At 43.1% G+C, this 22,322-nt stretch overlaps 1 protein-coding gene across 2 annotated transcripts in view; it reads right to left on the bottom strand.

The window, feature by feature from the left end:
* Positions 1 to 22,322, bottom strand: part of QSER1 (glutamine and serine rich 1) — a 38,918-nt gene that overhangs the window by 14,993 nt on the left and 1,603 nt on the right. For both annotated transcript variants that reach the window (XM_035118204.2, XM_035118215.2), the window contains exons 2-6: positions 9,417 to 9,520; positions 8,261 to 8,422; positions 3,401 to 7,006; positions 1,952 to 2,223; positions 494 to 610 (exon numbers count right to left, since the gene is read on the bottom strand). In XM_035118204.2, the coding sequence (XP_034974095.2) occupies positions 494 to 610; positions 1,952 to 2,223; positions 3,401 to 7,006; positions 8,261 to 8,422; positions 9,417 to 9,520 (4,261 nt within the window). The remainder of the gene's footprint in view (positions 1 to 493; positions 611 to 1,951; positions 2,224 to 3,400; positions 7,007 to 8,260; positions 8,423 to 9,416; positions 9,521 to 22,322) is intronic.

Raw genomic sequence — 22,322 nt, 5'->3', positions numbered from 1 at the left:
AAATTTAGATCATGTATTCATCACTAATAATAAGAATGTCTAATAGGTTACTCTTTTATAAGCATATTCTTTAGCCTGAAGGTTTCGGTACAATTAAATACACCAGTTTAGCTCAAAGGGACATAATATGTAATGTGCCTGACCTGTGCTTCTGAAGCCTAAGGCATTAGAAGCTCAGTTACAGTTGGGAGAATTAGAAATGATCCTTCAGTGGGGGAATAAAAGACCCAGTGGCCTTTCAAGTGGTTCTGATTATTACAGTTAGTAACCACACAATATCTGATTTGCACGTCACAGCAGGTTAAGCCTGCCATGAAAAAGGAGTGGCACAAGCAATGAATGTCTGGGAAGGGGAGAAGGAAGAGGTGGCAGCAGGAACACTCCTTTCTGCCAGCAGTGGTTTATGAAAGAACCTCTATTATCATAGGGACTACAATGTCACAGAGTTCTTTGTTGCTGAGTACCAAGATTAATGTGGAATCCTTGTACATACACTGTTAGTAGCTGTGAACTCTCTCTGCCCATCTCGCACTTCAGGAACAAACTTCTGCAACAAAGCTTTTTGAACCTTCCAGATGGCTGGAGGTTCCGTTCCTGTTTTTAAAGCAACCTGCAAGAAAAAAAAAGCAATAATTTCAATTAGTTTTATGCAGCTGAAGTGATTAGCCTCAACTGCACCCTACCTTCATGAGTTTGTATATTTTACACCAGGCATAGGCAACCTTGGCTCTCCAGATGTTTTGGAACTACAACTCCCATGATTGCTGACCACTGGCCCTGTTAGCTAGGGATCATGGGAGTTGTAGTTCCAAAACATCTGGAGAGCCAAGGTTGCCTATGCCTGTTTTACACAGTATTTTGTTTTCCATAGTAGCTCTCAACACATACTGTAATGATTGCAATTGCCAGTTGAAGGTCAAACTGAAGGGTGTGGGCCTTTCCAAGCATATAAATTAAGACCTACCCCAGAGATGATATTAAGTTAACAAGTTGTTTTGAGGGTAGGCTGCTGTTTTCTTCCTTGTTTTTAGAGAGTGATGGGCACAACTATAGCTTGTCAGCTCAGGCATCACCCAAAACTGATCACCACAAACCCATTGAAACCATAGTTTCCACTTCTGGTTTAATGGCCAATTTCAAACCATGGTCTATCAACTCAGATATCAAGCAAAACCAGTTAAATTTCCTAAACAATGTTTTAGTAGGATCTCAGTTTGAGTCTCCATGTAACAAGCAATCGTAAGATTGAAAAGTAATATATACATTTATAAACGCTAGTCCCATGTTGGGACGCGGGTGGCGCTGTGGTCTAAACCACAGAGCCTAGGGCTTGCCAATCGGAAGGTCAGCGGTTCAAATCCCTGCCACAGGGTGAACTCTCATTGCTCTGTCCCAGCTCCTGTCCAGCAGTTCAAAAGCACGTCAAAGTGCAAGTAGATTCCCTTCCCGCTCCGGCGGGAGAGCCTAGGGCTTGCCAATCGGAAGGTCAGCGGTTCAAATCCCCGCCACAGGGTGAACTCTCATTGCTCTGTCCCAGCTCCTGTCCAGCAGTTCAAAAGCACGTCAAAGTGCAAGTAGATTCCCTTCCCGCTCCGGCGGGAAGGTAAACGGAGTTTCCATGTGCTGCTCTGGTTTCGCCAGAAGTGGCTTAGTTATGCTGGCCACATGACCCCCAAAAAAGTCTGCGGACCAACACCGGCTCCCTCGGCCAGTAAAGCGAGTTGAGTGCCGCAACCCCATAGTTGTCCGCAACTGGACTTAATGGTCAGGGGTCCCTTTAGCTTTATCTTTTAGTCCTGTTATCGGAAAAGATTTGCACATATTTACAGTAAAGTACCAAAAATGTCAAAACTACAAGATACCAAGAAAAGGAGATAAAATTCTACATAGCAGGAAATACTCTTTGATCAGTGTGTTCTCTTAAATTGCTCAAAGCAAAATTATTGATTACCTTTAGTGATTCTATATCTTCAATCTTCACTACAAATTCATCACGTTCTCTGTACACGCCCTCGCCTCCACTTTCTCCGTTGTCATCCTCAATATATCCTTCTATTGCAGCAGTTGCCTGTGTTTTTGCTAAGTGTTCTGTAACAACTCTGCCCTTCTCATGTTGCACTGAACAAATTTTCACCTGAGAATCTGCCACAGAACTAGTTGTTTCAGAAGATTCCTTCCTTTCAACAGTATTGGTGGTGGCATTAGATATGGTCTTGACGATTTCTGAAGTAAAAAAACGAGCATTTTTTCATATTTCAATTAACGACTGTTTTTAGCTTATCGTAAGCCACTGAAAAATTGTTACTGAGTAGAACAAAATTCTAGTTCCACTGATGACATTAGAAGGATCCCCTATCTGAGGTCCTAGGCTACTGTATGTCTAATATATTTACTTTTCATTAAAAATTAGTGCAGCATACAAGAAAAAGAATGAAGCTTCCACACCACCCCCAAAAGAAATCAAGGCACCCTCAAATTTGAAAGGTTTGCTGCTTTGAACTACATATGGAAGAAATTGGATCCTCAGGATGCTAAAAGGGAATACAAACAGACAAGACCACACCCATCTTTTAATATGTATGATAAATGTGTTGCGGTAAATCTAAGGTGGTCTGGGATTTGAATTTGTCTCTTAACACACTATCAAGAGCTTAGCTTTGTGGAGACACGAGACACTTTCAAAGACAAGACTTGGACACAAAATATTCCTTCTAAAAGAAAAAGGACAGTTATTTAATAAAAAGGACAGATATTGAATTATTTATCTTGTGCTGCATTGGATAGGGCTCATTGTGTTACTGTTTATGCTCCATGAATAGGAAAAATAGACTCTTTAAAAAAAAGCTTAGGCATTAAAATGGCCCTTAAGAACAGAATGATTGTGTAAAGTCACACAAACATATTACAACAATCTTTAAGCCTTCAGAATGAATTTAGATAAAATCAAATTAAATCTGACCTTCTAGGTTGTATCCAATACAGCTTACACTGCAGACTTCTGTGCATAAAAACATACCTTCCTCTTCTGGCTTCTCCAGCCCCTGTGCTGGAGAAATCTTATCCAAAGGGGTAGGGGATCCTCTAGAACAGAGTTTGGGGTTGTGTAGTGGGAGGAAACACTGCTGCATGAGGGGAACTGTTTGCACAGCACTGGACGAAAACCATTGTTTCCCAAAACAAATGGTGGAATGTGACAACACTTAAAACCATTTTCAAGGAAGCTAAATTTACTTCCAAGTATATTTTCACCTGTCAGGATCCTGCTTTGCCTAAATAACAGTGAAACATAGATATCTGTCTACAGCATTTGGGATAAGCAAGAGTGAATCATTTGACTCTTTTACTTAAGTTATTTTAAAACCAGATCCACATATCCAATTGTGAACAAAATAATCTTTACCTGATTTTTTCTTTTTATCAGAAGCATCGTCCAAAGTTGATAATGCAGAAGTGATGCACTTTTGAAGATCCTGGTTAGCCCCTACAGAATCTTCATCAGAAGAAAACGATGGCAATGCTTCTGAATTTTTCTTCAGTTCCTCATCACCCTTTCTGCTTGAACATTCATTGCTGCTCTCAAGTGAGGCAGAAGGTGCTGCTGCTGCCATGTGAGGTTTTGAAAGTGGATGTGGACAAGGTGCTCTAACAACTGGGGTAACAGGTCTCCGCACACGACTAGGAACACGCACAGGAGGAGCTGAAAACTGTTGCCTGGGTCCACCTTTCAAGAAATCTAAAAAAGATGCAATAAATCCTGTTCTGACTTCTGGTTGTTTTTCTTCCACCTCTTTTATTTTTTGCCTCATTTTCTCTTGATGCTGGTAAGTTTCATGGCAGCTTTCAGGAGCAGGGGAATATGGCAAGGCAACATCGGTTCCTCTTGAATTCTGACGTTTGCACTGTCCACTTCGCTTCAATTGCTTCTGGTGCATGCCATCTTCGTTGGGATTTTTAAGCTGATTTTGTCCTCTGTCCTTTTGCTTCTGAAGTTCCTCTTGTGATAAATCTTGGCTCTTGCCTTCAGCTCTGCTGCCATTTTCAACACCTGGTTGTTGCATAGATATTGGCTGCAGCGGAACTTTAGTTTTGCTTCCTGTCACAGTGTTGTCACTTTCCATGTTAAAAACACCATGGGGTACATTTATTGTACTATCCATACGAATATCGTTTTTATCTTCACATTCATTACCAATGCCAGACTGCTGCTTAACTAAGCCAGGAACCTGTTCGTGCCTCTGTTCAAGCTCTGAGGTAGCAACTCTAGTAGGAATGATGTGATCAGGAGTCTCAAGGTGCTGTTGGTCAAGGTTCCTATTTTTTGGCTGCATTGTAGGCACTGCTGTTAGGTTTAGTGTAACCTGGCCTCCATTTAAAGAAATATTGTCTATGTTCAGTGGCTTTCCAACAACAGATGATGAGTTGTTGAAGCTAGAACTCACATGTCTGACATCTATTGTCTGGAATTGAGACTTAGAAATGTCCCCATTTTCAACTGACTGGATATTTTCTTCATTAGCCGTAGATTTAGCAAATTCAGACGTTGTTCCTACACAAGCTGCAGCTGTTGCTGCCAAGATATCTTCCACATTAGACAGTATATTCCTCTCATCGTTGAGAAGCATAGACTCTGGAAAACATACAGAACTAAGGGAACCAAAATGATGCTTAGATTCATGATCTGGCCGCACAAAATTCTCTTTCAATGTCAAGTGTTGCTGTAGTGGCTTTGATGGTTCAGAAATGTTCATTTTCATAACTTCAGAGTCTTGAGAATGAAGCTGCTGCTGAGAATGTCCTCCATTACTCTGAATCATATGACCATCTACTTGAAGGAACGGGTGATTCACCTGCTGAGAACCCTGAAGGCGCAGCTGGACTTGTGAAGAACCTTTCGTGTGCCCAAAGCCAGATTGTAGTATTGACTGCTGAAGCATTTGCAAATCACAGGCAGATTCTAGAAGTACCTGTGCACCAGGCAAACACAGCTGATGGCCATGTCTTATGGTTTGACTGTGAAGCTGTGGTGGTGTGCTCATGACTTGGCCTTGTTGCTCTGATGCTTTCGCTTCATGTACTTTATGCAGAAGAGAATGCTGCTGGCTGAGTTCTTTAGAATCCACATTTACTTGGGTTGTTGGCAATAAATTAGCTGCCTTTTTAATATCATGGCTTCCTACATTAGTGATATGACCAATTTGCTGGGTGAGCTGTGCCACAGAACTAACCATTCTTTCGTCTTTTTTTGATCCCTGAAAAGTAAACCCAACAACTTGATCTTCAAGGCGAGAGTTACTCCTGATTACACTTTGAGAATACCTATTATCTGCTTTGGAAACTTTGTAATTTGTATCCTGAGCATTAACTTCATCGTCAGTTAGCCTCTGAGTGGAGGAATCCAAAGATGTTTGCTGTTGCAATGCCTGCATATCTTGCATTGGGAACTGTTCCTCTTGCTTACACGTTTGATATAAGTTAGGGTCAGATTCCCTTTTATTGTATAACTTAGTATCTGAGGAAGACCTGTTGTTTTGCAATGCCTGTGAATGAGCAGGCATTGCAAAAGAAGTTGATTGGACAACTGGCAAAAACTTTTGAGACTGTGGAGAAGATGGCTCTTGTGCCTGAGAATGTAAAGAAATATAGTTCTGGGGAGGGTTCGAGGCTGACAAGTTCTGAATATGTGGAGAAGAATATGGAAGAGATGGCGACATTAATGTTAAAGATTGCCCTGTTGTGTATGTTTCTGAAGGACTAACCACTGACAAAACCTGTGATTGAGATGAATAGTTACCTTGGGATCTGCTAATGGTTGACAAGCCCTGAGAATGACTAGAAGAGTAATTTTGAGATTGGCTGACTGAAGAAAGATCCGTTTGCCCAGAGTAATTGCCATTTGAAACTGAACTTAATACCTGTTGATCAGAAGAATAGCTTAGTGTCTGGCTATCTGAAGTTATTGCTTGTGATTGCCCAGGAAAAGCAAGTGTTTTATACAGTGGTGGCAGCTTCTCAACCTTGATGGCTGAGAATACCTGTGCATGACTGACCGGTGGCACATTCTGTGATTGCGTTGAAACATAGTTTTGTGATTGGCTTACTGACAAGAGGCTTGGAAGCTGTGCTGTAGAATAGATTTGTGCTTGACCTGCTATTACAGAATTCTGGCTCTGTGCAGTTTTGGAAAAGCTTTGTGTCTGCACAGTAGGGGCAATGCTTTGTGGCTTAGGAGTCTTTGTTGATCTTGGTGGCTGCTTCGTAGAACAGTGTTTTGCCTTTGCAGTGGAAACAGATGGAAAACCAGGTGATGGAATCGCTGACGTGTATGACTGAGCAAGTTCTACTGAAACTTGAGAGGTCTTTTGCTGGGGTCTGCCATTGCTCACCTGAGTAGCATCATCGACTGGGCTACAAGATAGGGAAGACTGACGGGATGTATCCTGAAAATCGTTTTCACTTGCACTTGATAAATAGTTGTGTAAGGAATGCTGTGAACCAGTCAGTTGTGCCTGAACAGACTGTGTGCTCGAAGGCCGCTGATGGTGCTTAATAACACTACATTCTCGCTGCAGGGCTCTTTCAATTGAGGCAGTGGAACCAGTAAACAGAGGTGAACTATAGACTTGTGGAGCCTGCTGAGCTCCTCCAAGTGATGAAGGCAACAAACTGAACTGTGGCTGCAAGAGATGGGGTGCAGACTCTTGAGCAGAGCGATATGTTGAAGACTGTGGTGGTATGCTGGTACTTAACACAGAACTGCCCAGGCGCTCAAAGGTCAGCGCTGTGGGAACGGTGCTCTGGGATGTCTTGATCTGCAATAAAGGGTCATGAGCAGTAAGAAGACCATTTGATGCCGCACTGAAAGTTGCATCTTGAAGTGTAAGAGAAGGAGTAGCAGCAAAGTTTCTACTGCTGAAAGTGTTAGGATGCTGATAGGCCGAAGTTGGTGGAAACGTCCCAGTGGCTGGCAAGGCTCCAGTAACAAAAAGCTCGGTTGACGAATGCATGCCTGTATTTAAAAAAGGGGGGAAAAGACACTGATAAAAAGGGGAGTGACTACTCAATAGTGAAATAAGAACATACGTAACCATTTTGTTCCATCTTGGACCTAATAAGAATTATTTAATCACTGCATTTGGAACCAGAAAAACTTATATTCTATTAATATAAAAGAGGATGGTGAAATCATTTGTCTTCCTGGAATTTGTTTTGGGTAGCCTCTGCTATCCTACTTCTAAGCTTGTATATATGGTGGCAATTCAGGAACAAGTGGCTGCAAACTAAACATAATCCATGTAAGATTAACATATTACTGTGCAATAAATCTGGCAATCTGAAAGAGGTTATAGAGCCTGTTTTTGAATGTCTGTTTTAATAATTAATAATTTAAATAATTTAATTAATAATTAAAACTGTTTTAATAGCACCAATCTTGAATCCAGGACCTCTTTCAATATGCTAGGACTTTTGTTATAGCTAAATGCTTTAGATGTGACCTGTGACGCACATACAACAAATTCTTGTCTATTTCCAGGGTTTTAAGTGTTTTATCAACATATAGTTAAATGGCACTAGGTCTTTCGGAGTTGCTGATGTGCTTCTTATAATCATGCAAGTTCTTCAATAAATACAATATTGTATTTATACATTATTGTTCACATGGGAGAGAGACTGCAACCATGATGGTCCCTGCTAACAAGTGGTGCGACAATGTGAGAGCAATTGGAAGAGAAGCCTGAAGCAATTGAGGATGTAATAAATTAGCAAGCCACTGATTTTTTGCTAGGTTTTTGCAATGCAAACTTATAGGTCGAAGTCATCAAGGACTTCTGACTGCATATGGACACACCATCAGCCCTGAGAGCCCACATGTTAAACTGACCCAAGACTAATATTTTCATAGAAGTTCAATTACCTGTTTTGTCCTGCAAGGAAGTTAGACCAGTTTTGCAGGAAGAGAACCAACGTTAAGTGTTTATAACTGGATTACATACTGATTAAAGAGCAATACCTAGTTACAAATAGCAGTTAGGCACAAATGCAGTACTTTTGAATCAAAAATGGGTGTCAAAATAGATGTTTATTAAAGACTTAAAATACTTAAAATGAAAACATTTCCCTAGAAATGCAAAACAAAATGGGGAAAAACATTAAAAACAAACATTCTCTCTTGATTTCTCTATGATACTAATATTTCATATATTTATTTACTTATCAATAGAGAACCAACAGACTTAAGCTCTGAAAATTAGGAAAATGTCACCTGGCTGCCATGTTGGAGCTCTGAACTGTGGCAAGAGAGTAGTTCCTGAAGAAACAGCCTGAGCATTGCGGGATTCAATTGCAGAGAGAAAATTCATAACTGATGTATCTTTAGTGTTGTTACTGCTGCTGTGCATAGTGTTATCAAAAATCCCAGAAAGGCCTAGAACAAACAAATCATATACGAGTCTGAACACAAAAAAACTACACATTACACAATATGCTGCACATTTAAGTGTGCAGCCATACATTCAATGGACCATAAGACTTGCTGGCTAATCTTGGGTAATTTACAGTTATACAAGGAATTAATGGGGGAAGAAAGACAGAAGAATGTTTTGAGATACTGGGATAATGGAAGTGGAGATTATCTAAATAAACAGTATGGTGGTGACAGGGAAACAGAGAGAATTTACTTAAACACTAAATGTACAGTATGTGAATTGTAGCACCATCAGTTTCAACATAAATTATATGCTCATCTTTTAACTCAGTGTTTTTCAACCTTTTTTGGGCAAAGGCACACTTGTTTCATGAAAAAAATCACGAGGCACACCACCATTAGAAAATGTTAAAAAAAATTAACTCTGTGCCTATATTGACTATATATAAAGTAATTCTCCCACGGCACACCAGGCAACATCTCGCAGCACACTAGTGTGCTGCGGAACAGTGGTTGAAAAACACTGTTTTAACTCACATTTTTTTTAAGACTGAATAGTTCACATGAACAGCCCTTGACATCTAAATGTAATTAGCATAAGAATAGTGAGCAGATTATCTGTAGCTGTGCCTTTAAAATAGCTGTACATTTCACTCTCCTTCCAAAAAAGGTTCACACTCTTCAGAAACTTGACTGCTAATCATGCAGGTAAGGTGGTGACAGGGAAACAGAGAGAAATTACTTAAAACATTAATTTATGAAATGTTTTTTAAAAACTAAGTGACTAGTAATTTTTATTTGATGCAGTGCATAACAGCGCTACTAGGATAGTGCAAATGATAATGCACATTCCTCAAAACATTCTCCTTTAACTATCCCTTGTGAGCATCAAAGTCATCTGCTAGAAGTGTGCTACAAATTTATAATAGGTTTTATACAAAAAAAACCTGAGAAACATATCCATTTAAACTGAAGATTCATAGAGAATTATTACCGGCGGGAAGGGAAGTAGTGGCGTATGCAGGAAGCTGATGGGAAGTTGTATATGTTTGCCTGTGAAAATCTGTTTCGGATGAATGCCCTCCTCCATAGCTTAAACTGGGGGGAAAGTAAAAGTTATAACACGTAAAACTAGTGAAAACAACAACATGACAGCAAGAAGTCTGACAATCACATAAAAAGGGATAAAGCAAAATAACCTCAAAAGAACATGAACTTTAGTGGTTCAGGAGTTACTGATCTGCAGTAGTGCCAATTATTTACACAATATCAATGTGCATCAACAAACTGATCAAGAAAGCTGCTTTAGTTTACCAAACCAATAAAATAACCTTTAAAACATTAACATATCAAAACAGAGATTTGTTTCATTGACTTATTTTAAAGAGCGGCTATATAGGCTAAGTAAAAATCGATTATTCTGCAGCACAGAATTATTCTAGTTTTTAATTTTGTGGCTGACTATATCAGAAGCAAAAAACAGACATGCAGACGCAGGCACACACACACAAATTCAAACGCTAGTCACATGTTTTTTCTTCCTAGACATGTATGGGCAGTATCCATAGCTATATTTTTGGATTACACTTGTATTGAAACATAAAATGTTTGCAGAGCTTCTCAGAGTTCAAATAAAATTATAAAATGTGTGCAGTGTGTGGTTTTGAAATTTGGGGAGGGTTTTTCTTTTTTTAATTTGCTTGCTTGATGTTCTCCTTGGGAGGGCTGTGCCCCAGATGCGCTAGTGGACCAACTCCCACTGTTTAAGCTTCCCCCCACCACTACCAACCCTGAAGACTGGGTAGGTTGGAGAAGGGTGATGGTCTCCACATTTGTTTTGAATGCCTCCTTGCTTTTCCCCTCCAATTCCAAGTTGGGGAAGAAGTCGAAGATCCACCACACTTGCCAGAGCACAGTGGAACACCTGTCACGGCAAGCAAAATTGTGGACCTCTTGACACTGGTATGAACCTCTTACACATTTCCCTTCATGATTGTCTGGCCTCCCATGTCAGAGGTGAAACAAACAAGAGGAAGTGGTGACTATGCACAGAGTAGGCTTCCGTTAAGAAATGCAAACATGAAAATATACCATGACAAGTCTGTTTTGGTGGTGGTGGTGGGGGACTGCATACCCACCACCTGAAAGTAATGCTACATGAAAGATGTAATGGTTGCATGTGGGCTGTATGTTGCCCAACCAAAACATAACGTAGTACTTACTGAAGAATGATCCTTCGTTCTCAACTCTTAATAGCAATAATTTTAGTGGCAATTAAAAAGAGATTTCAATTTGTGTTACAGAGGAGCAAAAGCAAGTTATGTTAAGAAAAATATTTACAAATTTAGTATTTTTCCACTTCCTTTAGGTGCTGCCTAACTAATGCTTAACAATAAACAAGAGAATGTTATGGGAACCTCCAATGTTAGTAGAAGGGTAGGGTCAAAACCACATTACGGTATTATTAAAATAACATGTACTTTGCTAGAAAGAGCTAACGGAATTGCACCAGCATCTCAACTTGCGTTCTTTCTCAAAACTATTGTACTCCACAAAACTTGTACTGTATTTCCAGTAAACATTTGGAGCACCTATATGCAAACAACCAAAACAAGAGAACATATACACCTTCACCAATGGAAGGAGCAACTCAATGAATGAATGCGGAGGCTTGAGCAGAGAACTTATGAGACTCTGGACTGCATTGTATACATTACATATTATTTGGCATTACAGACAGTTGTGTGAATTTTAACTGTCCTGAGAAATGAGACTGTATCTTCCTCCCAACTATGGTCACTAAAAAAAACCCTTCACCCAAGGGTTGAAAAATCCTCAGCAAATGCTTATGCTGGGGCACAGATCACTGCAATGGGAAAAGGAATCTGAAAACCAGGCAGAGGCAGGTGGCAGAAGCATCACTGAAGTAAATCTACATGTATTTCAATAAGATAATAGTTCAGTTACAAAAATGATATGGGGGGGGGCAGCCTACAGAGGCATTAACCTGCAGAGCAAACCAACAGGAAAAAGGTTCTGTAGCATGAAGCCTCCAGTGGCTTTTTTTTTTTTGAGAGAGAGAGAGAGAGAATTGTTGGGCTGCTATTAGGAAGAAAGTTTATGTAGAAGCCCCCTATACTTTCCTTTCTTACACTGATGGCAACAGAAGCCATTCACATCTAAGAAAAACAAAGGGCTTATGTCACCCATCTGGGTCTGTAGGGAGGCAAGGAAACCCCCCCCCCCAATTTAATTCTGGATTAGAAAGGAAAAGAAAATTTCTCAGCTTCACTACTCACAATTTGCACCATCTGCCACCACTCTCCAGACATGTGCTCTTGTTATGTCAGTGAGCATCTGAGGAACAACAATGTTCTGAAACTGACATGGATTTGAGGATACCCCCTCAAACTAAAATATTTAACACTCTGGTTAAGAGTGACAGAAGCACTATTATCAATCTAAATCAGAGTTCAATTTTTATTTAAGTAAAGTTGCAATCCAAAACATACCAGTTCTCTCTAAGAAAACAAACTTTGGATTCTGCTTCAAGTAAGGGAGAGAGAAAAAAGTAACATTTTGTTTAGCATCACTTGCCCTCAAAGCCACAGAAAGCTCAGTTGTTAGGTTGACTTGCCTTTCAATAGCCTGAGGGAAGAAAACTCCTGTCCTGTAAAAAAAAAAACACCAGGGACTGGATAGAAAGTACAGTATTACCCAGTCTAACTGAAGGCAAGTCATACGGTCATCCAGATTGTTTTTAGTTATGTGAAACCAGGCTAACACAGTATATAATCGTACCTCGGCTCCCAAATGCCTTGGGAGTTGAACATTCTGACTCCCGAATGATCGAAAACTGGAAGTGAGTTTTTCTGGTTTTCGAACCTTCTGTTGGAAGCTGAATGTCCGATGGGGCTTCCGATTGGCTGCAGGAGCTTCCTGCAGCCAATCGGAAGCCATGCATTGCAAGGCGAACATTTTTGAAGTCGAACGGACTTCCAGAATGGATTCTGTTCGACTTCTGAGGTACAACTGTATAGTACATTTGTACCATCATTTCATGAAGAATTGTATGTATCAGTGACAGTCACCAGGCCACCTGCCTGATATGTCCTGACAAGCCTTTTTTAAAGACCCACCACCCTGCTTAACAAATTTAGCTCTGCCAAACAACACTGGCTTCGGTGGTACAGTACTGAGTTCATAGCACTCCAGAAACAGGAAGGAGCATTCTGGTGTGTTCCAATGCTTTGCCAGAACTCTTTAAAAAAATCAGATCAGATCAAAGCGCTCCTTTCCATTTCTGGCATGTTCTGAGCTGCTTTCAGTGGCAATGGTTTGTTCGGTGCCATCGCTACTCATGGAACTGATGAAGGATAATACTCATCTCAGGCAGAAGTGGTAGCTGCGCACACTCCTTTTCCCAGGCCCTAGTACTGCAGAAGAGCAGCAGTGTGCTCAGAGGTTTTTAAAGGACCAGCCCCATGGGGAACTAAGGTGAATCTCCCTCCTACTGCCCTCAATCCTTTCCCACCCTGTATGCCTCCAAGAGCTGGCTGTGAGGTTTAAAAAGCAGCACTCTTGATGAGCATCATTAAGTTACAGGTAGGTATCCGTGTTGGTCTGGCATAATTACAACAAAAAATTCCTTCCAGTAGCACCTTAGAGACCAACTAAGTTTGCCAGTGGTATGAGCTTTCGCGTGCATGCACACTTCTTCAGATAGACTGAAACAGAAGAAGTGTGCATGCACACGAAAGCTCATACCAGTGACAAATTTAGTTGGTCTCCAAGGTGCTATCATTAAGTGTGTGTGTGTGTGTGTGTGTGTGTGTGTGTGTGTGTGTGAGAGAGAGAGAGAGAGAGAGAGAGAGAGAGAGAGAGAGAGTTCTTTAAAAGGCAACTGAGAAGGCAGGCAGTATTAAATTAATGGTGAGGGATAATTGGGAATTCATTTTCAATTCATTTTCTATTCCATTAATTAATTTCAGTTCCTTTATGTTATAGGATTTTGAGCACCTTTGTCATGTGACCCTTTCATGTGGTAACAAAGCAATATGGCACTAAAAGAACAGCCAGCCATTCCTGCTCTACAGCAAATATGACTCCCTTGGGCATGCAAATGAATATCTAGAGCCAGTTGCTTTGTCAATATCTCCAATAATTAACATAACAAAGGGCAGGAACAGCTTTTCTGAAGAATTCTTTTGGTAAGGTGGACCCACAGGATAAATTCTACTAAGAATCTGATGACCAACCAATTCAAATGATGGTGTCTCAGACGACTCTTACAGAACAAAAGAAAGGCTTGTCAAGGCTATACCTGGCAATAAAACACACATTTGATTTATTTACAGAAGACACTGTTTTCCAGGAAGAGAAATGAATGGACTTATTCTTTAAAGATGGCAATGTCATCTAAACAATGATCAGAAGCAAGGAATGAGTACATTATTTTTATTTTTGCTACACGGTTGTTTCTGCTCTACCCACAGCAATGCTTTGATTCTGAGAATAGAACATATGATACTAACGGCAGGGTCATGGGAGTTGTACTATACAGGTGTTTTTGCAAGACAATAAACAAATTCAGCAAATGGGACCCAGGTGGCGCTGTGGTTAAACCACTGAACCTAGGGCTTGCTGATCAGAAGGTCGGCGGTTCGAATCCCTGTGATGGGGTGAGCTCCCGTTGCTTGGTCCCAGCTCCTGCCAACCTAGCAGTTCGAAAGCACGTCAAAATGCAAGTAGATAAATAGGAACCGCTACAGCGGGAAGGTAAACAGCGTTTCTGTGTGCTGCTCTGGTTTGCCAGAAGCGGCTTTGTCATGCTGGCCACATGACCTGGAAGCTATACGCCGGCTCCGTCGGCCAATAATGCGAGATGAGCGCGCAACCCCAGAGTCGGTCACGACTGGACCTAATGGTCAGGGGTCCCTTTACCTTAAACAAATTCAGCAAATGGAAAGGAACCACAAGTTTGGAAAGCTTATCTATAACTGGTTAACAAAGAGTAAAAAAGACAATTGGAAAAGCAGAGACAGAATCTAGAACCAGTACATAACTGATACCACTTTTGATGGTACACTTATGTTAATGAACAATTTCAAGAAAAAAACCAACGCATGGCCAAGAGAAAAAAATGTTTTTAAGCAAAATGCCAGCGAAATGGGTCTTATTCTGCTGCATCTGAAACTGTGCATATATTCTCTACATCCACTAGGTAAGTACTAAGATATGGCATTCTGGCAGATTTTGCACTATATAATTTGGAGCAAGTTCAATTTAGTTTTCAGCACTTACAATCTGCCCAAATTACAAATTTTGGAGACCCCACTATCACTATGGCCTATTGCACACAGACAATGGGAACAATGACAGCGCCAAACTTAATTCATATTAGACCTGTTTTCTCTAGTCTTGCAAAAATTACTGTAAGTTGGCAAAATCCATCAGGAAATGCCATGATTTATTCTGTAACAATCTGAAAGCTACCAAAAGAGCTTTGAGGAAATGCTTATGGTAGCTGCTGCATCCACCCTGAGGTTTGATGTTGTTTTAATATTATCATAAGTATTAAATTGTGACCACATCTTGTGTTGCTGATAGAACTCTTAAGCCCATCTTATGAACATGAATAAAGGTCCAGTCGTGACCGACTCTGGGGTTGCGCGCTCATCTCGCATTATTGGCCGAGGGAGCCGGCGTATAGCTTCCAGGTCATGTGGCCAGCATGACAAAGCCGCTTCTGGCAAACCAGAGCAGCACACGGAAACACCGTTTACCTTCCCGCTGTAGCGGTTCCTATTTATCTACTTGCATTTTGATGTGCTTTCGAACTGCTAGGTTGGCAAGAGCTGGGACCGAGCAACGGGAGCTCACCCCGCCACAGGGATTCGAACCGCTGACCTTCTGATCAGCAAGCCCTAGGCTCAGTGGTTTAACCCACAGAGCCACCTGGGTCCCAATGAACATGAATAGTGCAGTGCAAATAGTAGTAGGCAGCTACTAACATGCTCTATTACAGGCATCATCAAACTTTGGCCCTCCAGATGTTTTGGACTACAATTCCCATCTTCCCTGACCACTGGCATAGCTGCCAAGTTATCCCCTTTTTTTAAGGGAAATTCCCTTATGCTGAATAGGCTTCCTCGTGAGAAAAGGGAAAACTTGGCAGCTATGCTGACCGCTGGTCCTGTTAGTTAGGGATCATGGGAGTTGTAGGCCAAAACATCTGGAGGGCTCCAGTTTGGGGATGCCTGCTCTATTATCTCAGGGCACAACAGGTAGTAATGTTCACCACATGTGATATATTTGGATACACAGGAAGTAAATATTGTCTTCTGTGTAAACAAACCAGTATTTCATTGAATTGTCAGCTCTCATAATGTACGCCTCCTGTCATCTAGATTAAAGAAAGTCAAACTGCTTTAAACTTGAAGCACATTCTCAACAGCTGATTTGCAAAAAAACCAAAAAAACCCACCCAGATCTGATTCTCTCCTACCCGGTAGTTACTCTCAGCAGCCAAATCACAGCTGCTTCTCATCATCATCATCACTCCCTTCTAATAAGGGGCCTGCCCATGAATGCTAAGCTTTCTCAGGTGTCTTTGGTGAAGGACTTCATTAAAAGATTTTTTTCAGTCTAAGAACACAGTGCTGCCTGGATCACCTCTTTCTATAGGTTTGTTGACATTTTCAAAAGAACTCTTGAAAGGTCAGTGAGACAGGAATCACCCTTGCAGAAGCAATGCTGGTTCTCCTTCAGCAAGACTTGTTCTTCTAAATATTAGTTTAAAGAAGCTGGCCACATGACCCGGAAGCTGTCTAAGGACAAACACCGGCTCCCTCGGCGTATACAGCGAGATGAGCGCCGCAACCCCAGAGTCACCCATGACTGGACCTAACGGTCAGGGGTACCTTTACTTTTTTAAAGGTAAAGGACCCCTGACCATTAAGTCCAGTCGCGAACGATTCTGGGGTTGCGGCGCTCATCTCGCTTTACTGGCCGATGGAGCCGGCATTTTCCGCAGACAGTTTTTCTGGGTTATGTGGCCAGCATGACTAAGCCGCTTCTGGGCGAAACCGGAGCAGTGCATGAAAACGCTGTTTACCTTCCCACCAGAGCAGTACCTATTTATCTACTTGCACTTTGACGTGCTTTCGAACTGCATTGCAGCCAATTCATTTTGCTGCAAATATCCTTGATCCAAAGTATAACGGCGTTCATTTATCACGAATTGAACAAATTCAAGGTATTGAGTTCATTGATCTCAAAATATCAGCAAATGCACCAAATAATGCACAATATATTTTGGCAGAGCTGGCAGCATATCGTGCCAAGGAAGACTTTTTTAGCAAGTCATATGCATTGAAGTTGGTTAAAAAAGTGGATGCAGTGATTTGGTGGAAGGGAACATGCTTTGGTTCAAAGCTTAGCAGAGTGGCTGTGGAGTGTGGACATTTTAAATATGCCGTCAACGACAGCTGCAACAGAAGGCAACTTCAGTACTTATGGACTTATTCATTCAGCAAAAAGGAATAGGCTTACTATAGACAGAGCAGGAAAGCTTACATATGTAGCTCATAACTTAAAACTCCTAGAAGAGAAATAAAAAAATTCCTTCAGTAGCACCTTAAAGACCAACTAAGTTTTTATTTTGGTATGAGCTTTCGTGTGCATGCACACTTCTTCAGATACACTAGATACCGTGTTTCCCCTTTTTTAAGACACCGTCTTATAACTTTTTTTCCTCAAAAAAACACACGGTGTCTTATTTTCAGGGGATGTCTTATTGTTATTATGTTTTTATGGTATCTATGGTTCTGGGCGGTGGGGCGGCAGGCCTCCTCGGCCGGGCCATGAAGAGGCCAGGCCGCTGGCTAGGCGCTCCGCCCGGCGATGCCTTTGTCTCGGTTTTTTAATTCTTTCTTCTATTTCCCCCCTGCCAACTGCTCCAAGGTTCCTGCTACTTTATTTTTGGGGGGTGTGTGTTTTGCATGAGGATGAGCAGGATCCCGCCCGGCCTTAGACAGGCCACCCGCGCGCCTTCCGAGCTTGGCTAGCCGAGCTTGGCGAGGTGGAAGGCCTCCGGGGAATGTGGGGCCCGGGCAAGGCGGCACTGAGAGCCCCCACGGTCGCGCAGCCATCGCCCTTGTTGCTGTGTTCCTTTCAAGCCTCTCGCTCAAAACGAGGCGCTCACTGCACTTGGAAGGAGCCGCGCGCCCACGGCTCATGCAGCAAGGGCCCTCCCGACTCCTTCCCAGGCGCCCCTTTCCCCTCTTCCTTGCGTTAAGGGCGGCGGGCGGCAGGCAGGAAGAGGCCAGGTCGCTGGCTCGGCGCTCTGCCCGATCGGCGCTGCAGAGCGCTCCGCCCGATCGGAGCTGCGGAGCGCTCCACCCGATCGGCGCTGCGGAGCGCTCCACCCAATCGGAGCTGTGGAGCGCTCCGCCCGATCGGCGCTGCGGAGCGCTCCGCTCTGCCGCCGCTGATTCTGGGCGCCGGGGCGGCAGGCCTCCTCACCGGGCGCTCTGGCGGCGCAGAAGGGGCCAGCAGCGCTCCCGCCGTGTGTCGCCCCGGTGGTGCGGAAGGCCTGCGGGCCTCCCGTCACCACTCTGCCTTGGGCCATGCAGCCCATAACACTCCGGCGTCGCGGAAGGGGCCAGCAGCGCTCCCACCGCCGTCCATCACTCCAGCGGTGTGGAAGCGCCCGCGGGCCTCCCGCCGCAGCTCAGCCTCGGGCCATGCAGCCCACAGGGGCAAGCAGCAGCCTCGCCTCCTCCTGGCCCGGCAGCAGCAACAGCAACAGCAGCGGGAGGACAAGGACGGCGCTGCTGCTGGGTCCCGCTGCCTCGAGGCGAGCGGCGCTGCTGCGCGGAGGTATGGCTTATTTTCAGGGGGTGTTTAATCTGCACAAATGCTTAAAAAGCCTGCTATGGCTTACTTTCTGACTATGTATTAAAAAGTGGGAAACACGGTACAGAAGCAACCAGACCCTTATATATTCAGAGGGTGGGGGGGTGATGGGAATGGGTGATGGGCTGTAAGAGTGGTAAACCTGTTGATGGCTGTTAACGACTGCTGATTACTGCAATAGGTCCTGCGGGCTGAGGCTAAAGAAAGCTTGATCATGCATAATGAGATAAGAATCCTATGTCTTTATTCATCCCAGGTGGCTCCGTGGTTTTAAGCTTGGTAATGATTTCCAATTCTGCAATTTCTCTTTCCAGTCTGTTTCTGAAATTTTTCTGTAATAAAACTGCTGCTGGTAAGCCATCAACAGGTTTACCACTCTTACAGCCCATCACCCATTCCCATCACCCCCCCACCCTCTGAATATATATAAGGGTCTGGTTGCTTCTGTTTCTAGTGTATGTGAAGAAGTGTGCATGCACACGAAAGCTCATACCAAAATAAAAACTTAGTTGGTCTTTAAGGTGCTACTGAAGGAATTTTTTTATTTTGCTTCGACTCAGACCAACACGGCTACCTACCTGTTCCTAGAAGAGAAGAAAACACAGATTCTAAGAAGCTCATTGAATTTTACACAACCGTCAACTTCGCTTTATGATCTTGCAGATGATCAGTGTGGAACTGAAAGCTCTGTTACCAGTGGAGACGAAGATGGTGACTTATCCTCTCAAGAAGTTTGAGGAGTCAAAAGAATACTCTCGAGAATTTAACATCACTATATGTGACCTACAGAACACTGAGGACAGAGGAAATAAAATATAGAATAACTCAGCGTTTCCCAACCTTGTGCCTCCAGCTGTTTTTGGACTACAACTCCCATCATCCCTAGCTAGCAAGACCAGTGGTCAGGAATGATGGGAATTGTAGTCCGAAAACAGCTGGAGGCATAAGGTTGAGAAACACTGGAATAACTTGTCTCTCTGGAAAGGTAACCTCTGGGTTCACTTTGAACCCTACAAGCAAGAACTCCTATATTTATTGTCACATGTTATTTTTTGAGGGGTGGGAGGCAGGCAATCACACCTATGCTAAAATCCTAGATTTCTCCACTCTCTTTTATGAACTGCAGCCACTTTCCTCCAGAGAATGAAAAGTGGGCCTAATGGAAGCAAAAGCTAGGCAGACTGTATTAGTAAACCAGATGAGATATAGAATGTTAGGAGGGAAGGGGGAAATGAAAAAGCGGGGAGGAATTGCTCAAGTCTCGTGCTGCTTGTAGAAGGTTATGGGAAAGCATGGAATTTGATTGTACAGGATTCAGATGGAATAAAAGAATGTTATCCAGAACCACTCGCCTCCTTCGTAAGACAGTAAAATGCTTAGGGTTGGAGCTACCAATCAACCCCAAAAACTGAGCTCCCTTAACACCATATAGCAAGCATGGGAAGATATGGGAAGATATGAGGGGCAAGGTGACCTTCCTCCCTATGGTAAAGCTTGGGTGGTCTTTGAACAGGAGCACTTCTACAATTTTTGTGGTGTCCCACTTGCTCCCTGCAAAGATGCTGGCCCCATGCTTACTGTCGAAGGCAAAACAGGACCATGAGGAAGCCAGAATACATGCAAAGACTCAATATTTACTTCCCCAAAAGGCGAAATCCTCCTCAAAGGGGGACAGAGGATTGCATCTGTGCACTGCCCTCATGTTATGGAATCTAGGCTACATGAATACAGCTTTGTTGGCATCCATCTGTCTCAAGAGACAATGGAGTGTGCCTCTGGGGGCGAAGTAAAACCGCTGTGTTAGGAGCACTGAAGTGACCTCCACAGGACACAAGCCCTGTATGTGTATGGAGGTCTTGGGCTGCTCAGATGACAAGACCCCATTCTCGGCCTTGCTGATGTGGTCCGCCAAAGGAAAGCAGGGCAAATACTCGTTTTTTTGCCCTTAGCCTTTTATTCTCCTGAAGATATCCCGCAAGGGAGCCTAAGTTTAGAACCGGAGTTTTCCTTCTCTTAGATGGGCTACCTTCTTCCCGAGGTTGACAAGCCCTACCTGCCACTCACATGCAGCATGTGCAGAAAACAACTTCTTGATCATTAGACCCACTATTGGTCTCATCTGCTCAAACCACATGAGCCTGTCTTCGTATGCAGGAAAGTCCCTAACTCACAAAGGGTTTGAGATCCATCCGCTACACCCCTCACTTGGTTTATCCGGCCACTTGAAGCTGTTCCCTGGTGTGGCTGCTATCGGCTGCCAATAGCTTCTGTGAGCCACAAGTGAGAGCTGAGTGCAGGATACGGATCAAAGGTGGACAAACTACCCCAGAAGGAACACAACATGTCCCCCACCATAGGTACTGCCCCTCTCCTAACACCCCTGCTCAGTTACCCTTCCGCTTTGGGGCCCTTGAAGCAAGAATTCTGTGCATATTTTCCCCTCAATTTGCCCTTACCTATCATCAGGATGGAAGCTGTACGCCGGCTCCCTCGGCCAATAACGCGAGATGAGCGCCGCAACCCCAGGTCACAACTGGACCTACTGGTCAGGGGTCCCTTTACCTTTATCATCAGGCAAGTGACTTAAAGCAGAGTTATTATCCTGGCTATGGGAGTGAGTGAAAGCCCCTGATGAGAAAAAGCATGCAGCACATGACAAAACACTTGCCAACTTTTAACTCATCAGCTTTTACCATCTCCATGGTGGTGTAGTGGTTAAGAGCGGTAGACTTGTAATCTGGGGAACCGGGTTCACGTCTCTGTTCCTCCACATGAGCTGCTGGGTGACCTTGGGCTAGTCACACTTCTTTGAAGTCTCTCAGCCCCACTCACCTCACAGAGTGTTTGTTGTGGGGGAGGAAAGGAAAAGGAGATTGTTAGCCGCTTTGGGACTCCTTCGGGTAGTGATAAAGCGGGATATCAAATCCAAACTCCTCCTCCTCCTCCTCCTCCTCCTCCTCCTCCTCCTCCTCCTCCTCCTCCTCCTCCTCCTCCTCCTCCTCTTCTTCTTCTTCTGAGCCTGGCCATCAACAATGAAAATTCTCTTGTGGGGAAAGACTGTAGTTTAATACCTGCTTTGGACACAGCAAGTCCCAGGTTTAATCTGCAGGTATGACTGGGGGAGAAGCCTGTTTGAAATCCAGGAGAGCCACTGCCCATCAGTGTAGACAAAATTGAGCTAGGTGGACCAATGACCTGACTAGGTAGGTATAAGGCAGCTCCTATGTTCTCATTCTCCCACCCTCCTCTTACCGGTAGTTTGCTGGTGAGCAGGCTTGGACTGACTTGCAAGGCAGGGAATTATCAAGCCTTGCAAGCTTATCAAAGCCTGACTGCCAGCAAATGAGATTTCCTTGTTCTCCTCATGGGCCAAAGCATCACACACCTCTTTTGATTTTGCCTATGAGCATGGTTTCTAATTACTGTACAGCGCTTTCTTAAAAAAAAATTCTTACCCATCTAAGTTAAAAGAAGCTAAATGATTATTGGGGGAGGCACCTGGATGACTGCTCCTCAGTCAATGTTAAAGAGCTGTCTATAAATTTGCTTACTGCATCAAAATTGGTTAAAGTCATAAAAATTTGAAAGCTAATATAATTTAAAATTTGTTGGTGAAGATACAAATTTCTCCCACTGTTGTTCCAGCTCAGAGATCCACTCCAACATTTTGTTGCAGGTCCCACTTGTTCCATACCAACACCCAACTGGATTTCAGGTTCAACATGCAAAATTCCTCACTTGTTTTAAGAAGCACAGGTTGCTTAAATATAGTTAAACCAACATTTAAATATATATATATATATAGTAGGGAAAGCTACTATACCCACAGCATGGTAAAACCACCTTTGCCAGCATATATGAAAAAGCAATACAAAAGGAAATATAAATGGATCACATTCATTATTCCATGCTTTACTCCCTGTTAAACCCCTGGGGATTTTATGCTCTTGGGCAAGTTTCAGCATAAAGCGTCTTCGGTAGC

The sequence above is a fragment of the Zootoca vivipara genome, chromosome 1 (assembly GCF_963506605.1).
Source record: "Zootoca vivipara chromosome 1, rZooViv1.1, whole genome shotgun sequence".
In the NCBI taxonomy this organism is placed as follows: Eukaryota; Metazoa; Chordata; class Lepidosauria; order Squamata; family Lacertidae; genus Zootoca; species Zootoca vivipara.
This window is presented reverse-complemented; position numbering and strand designations above follow the sequence as displayed.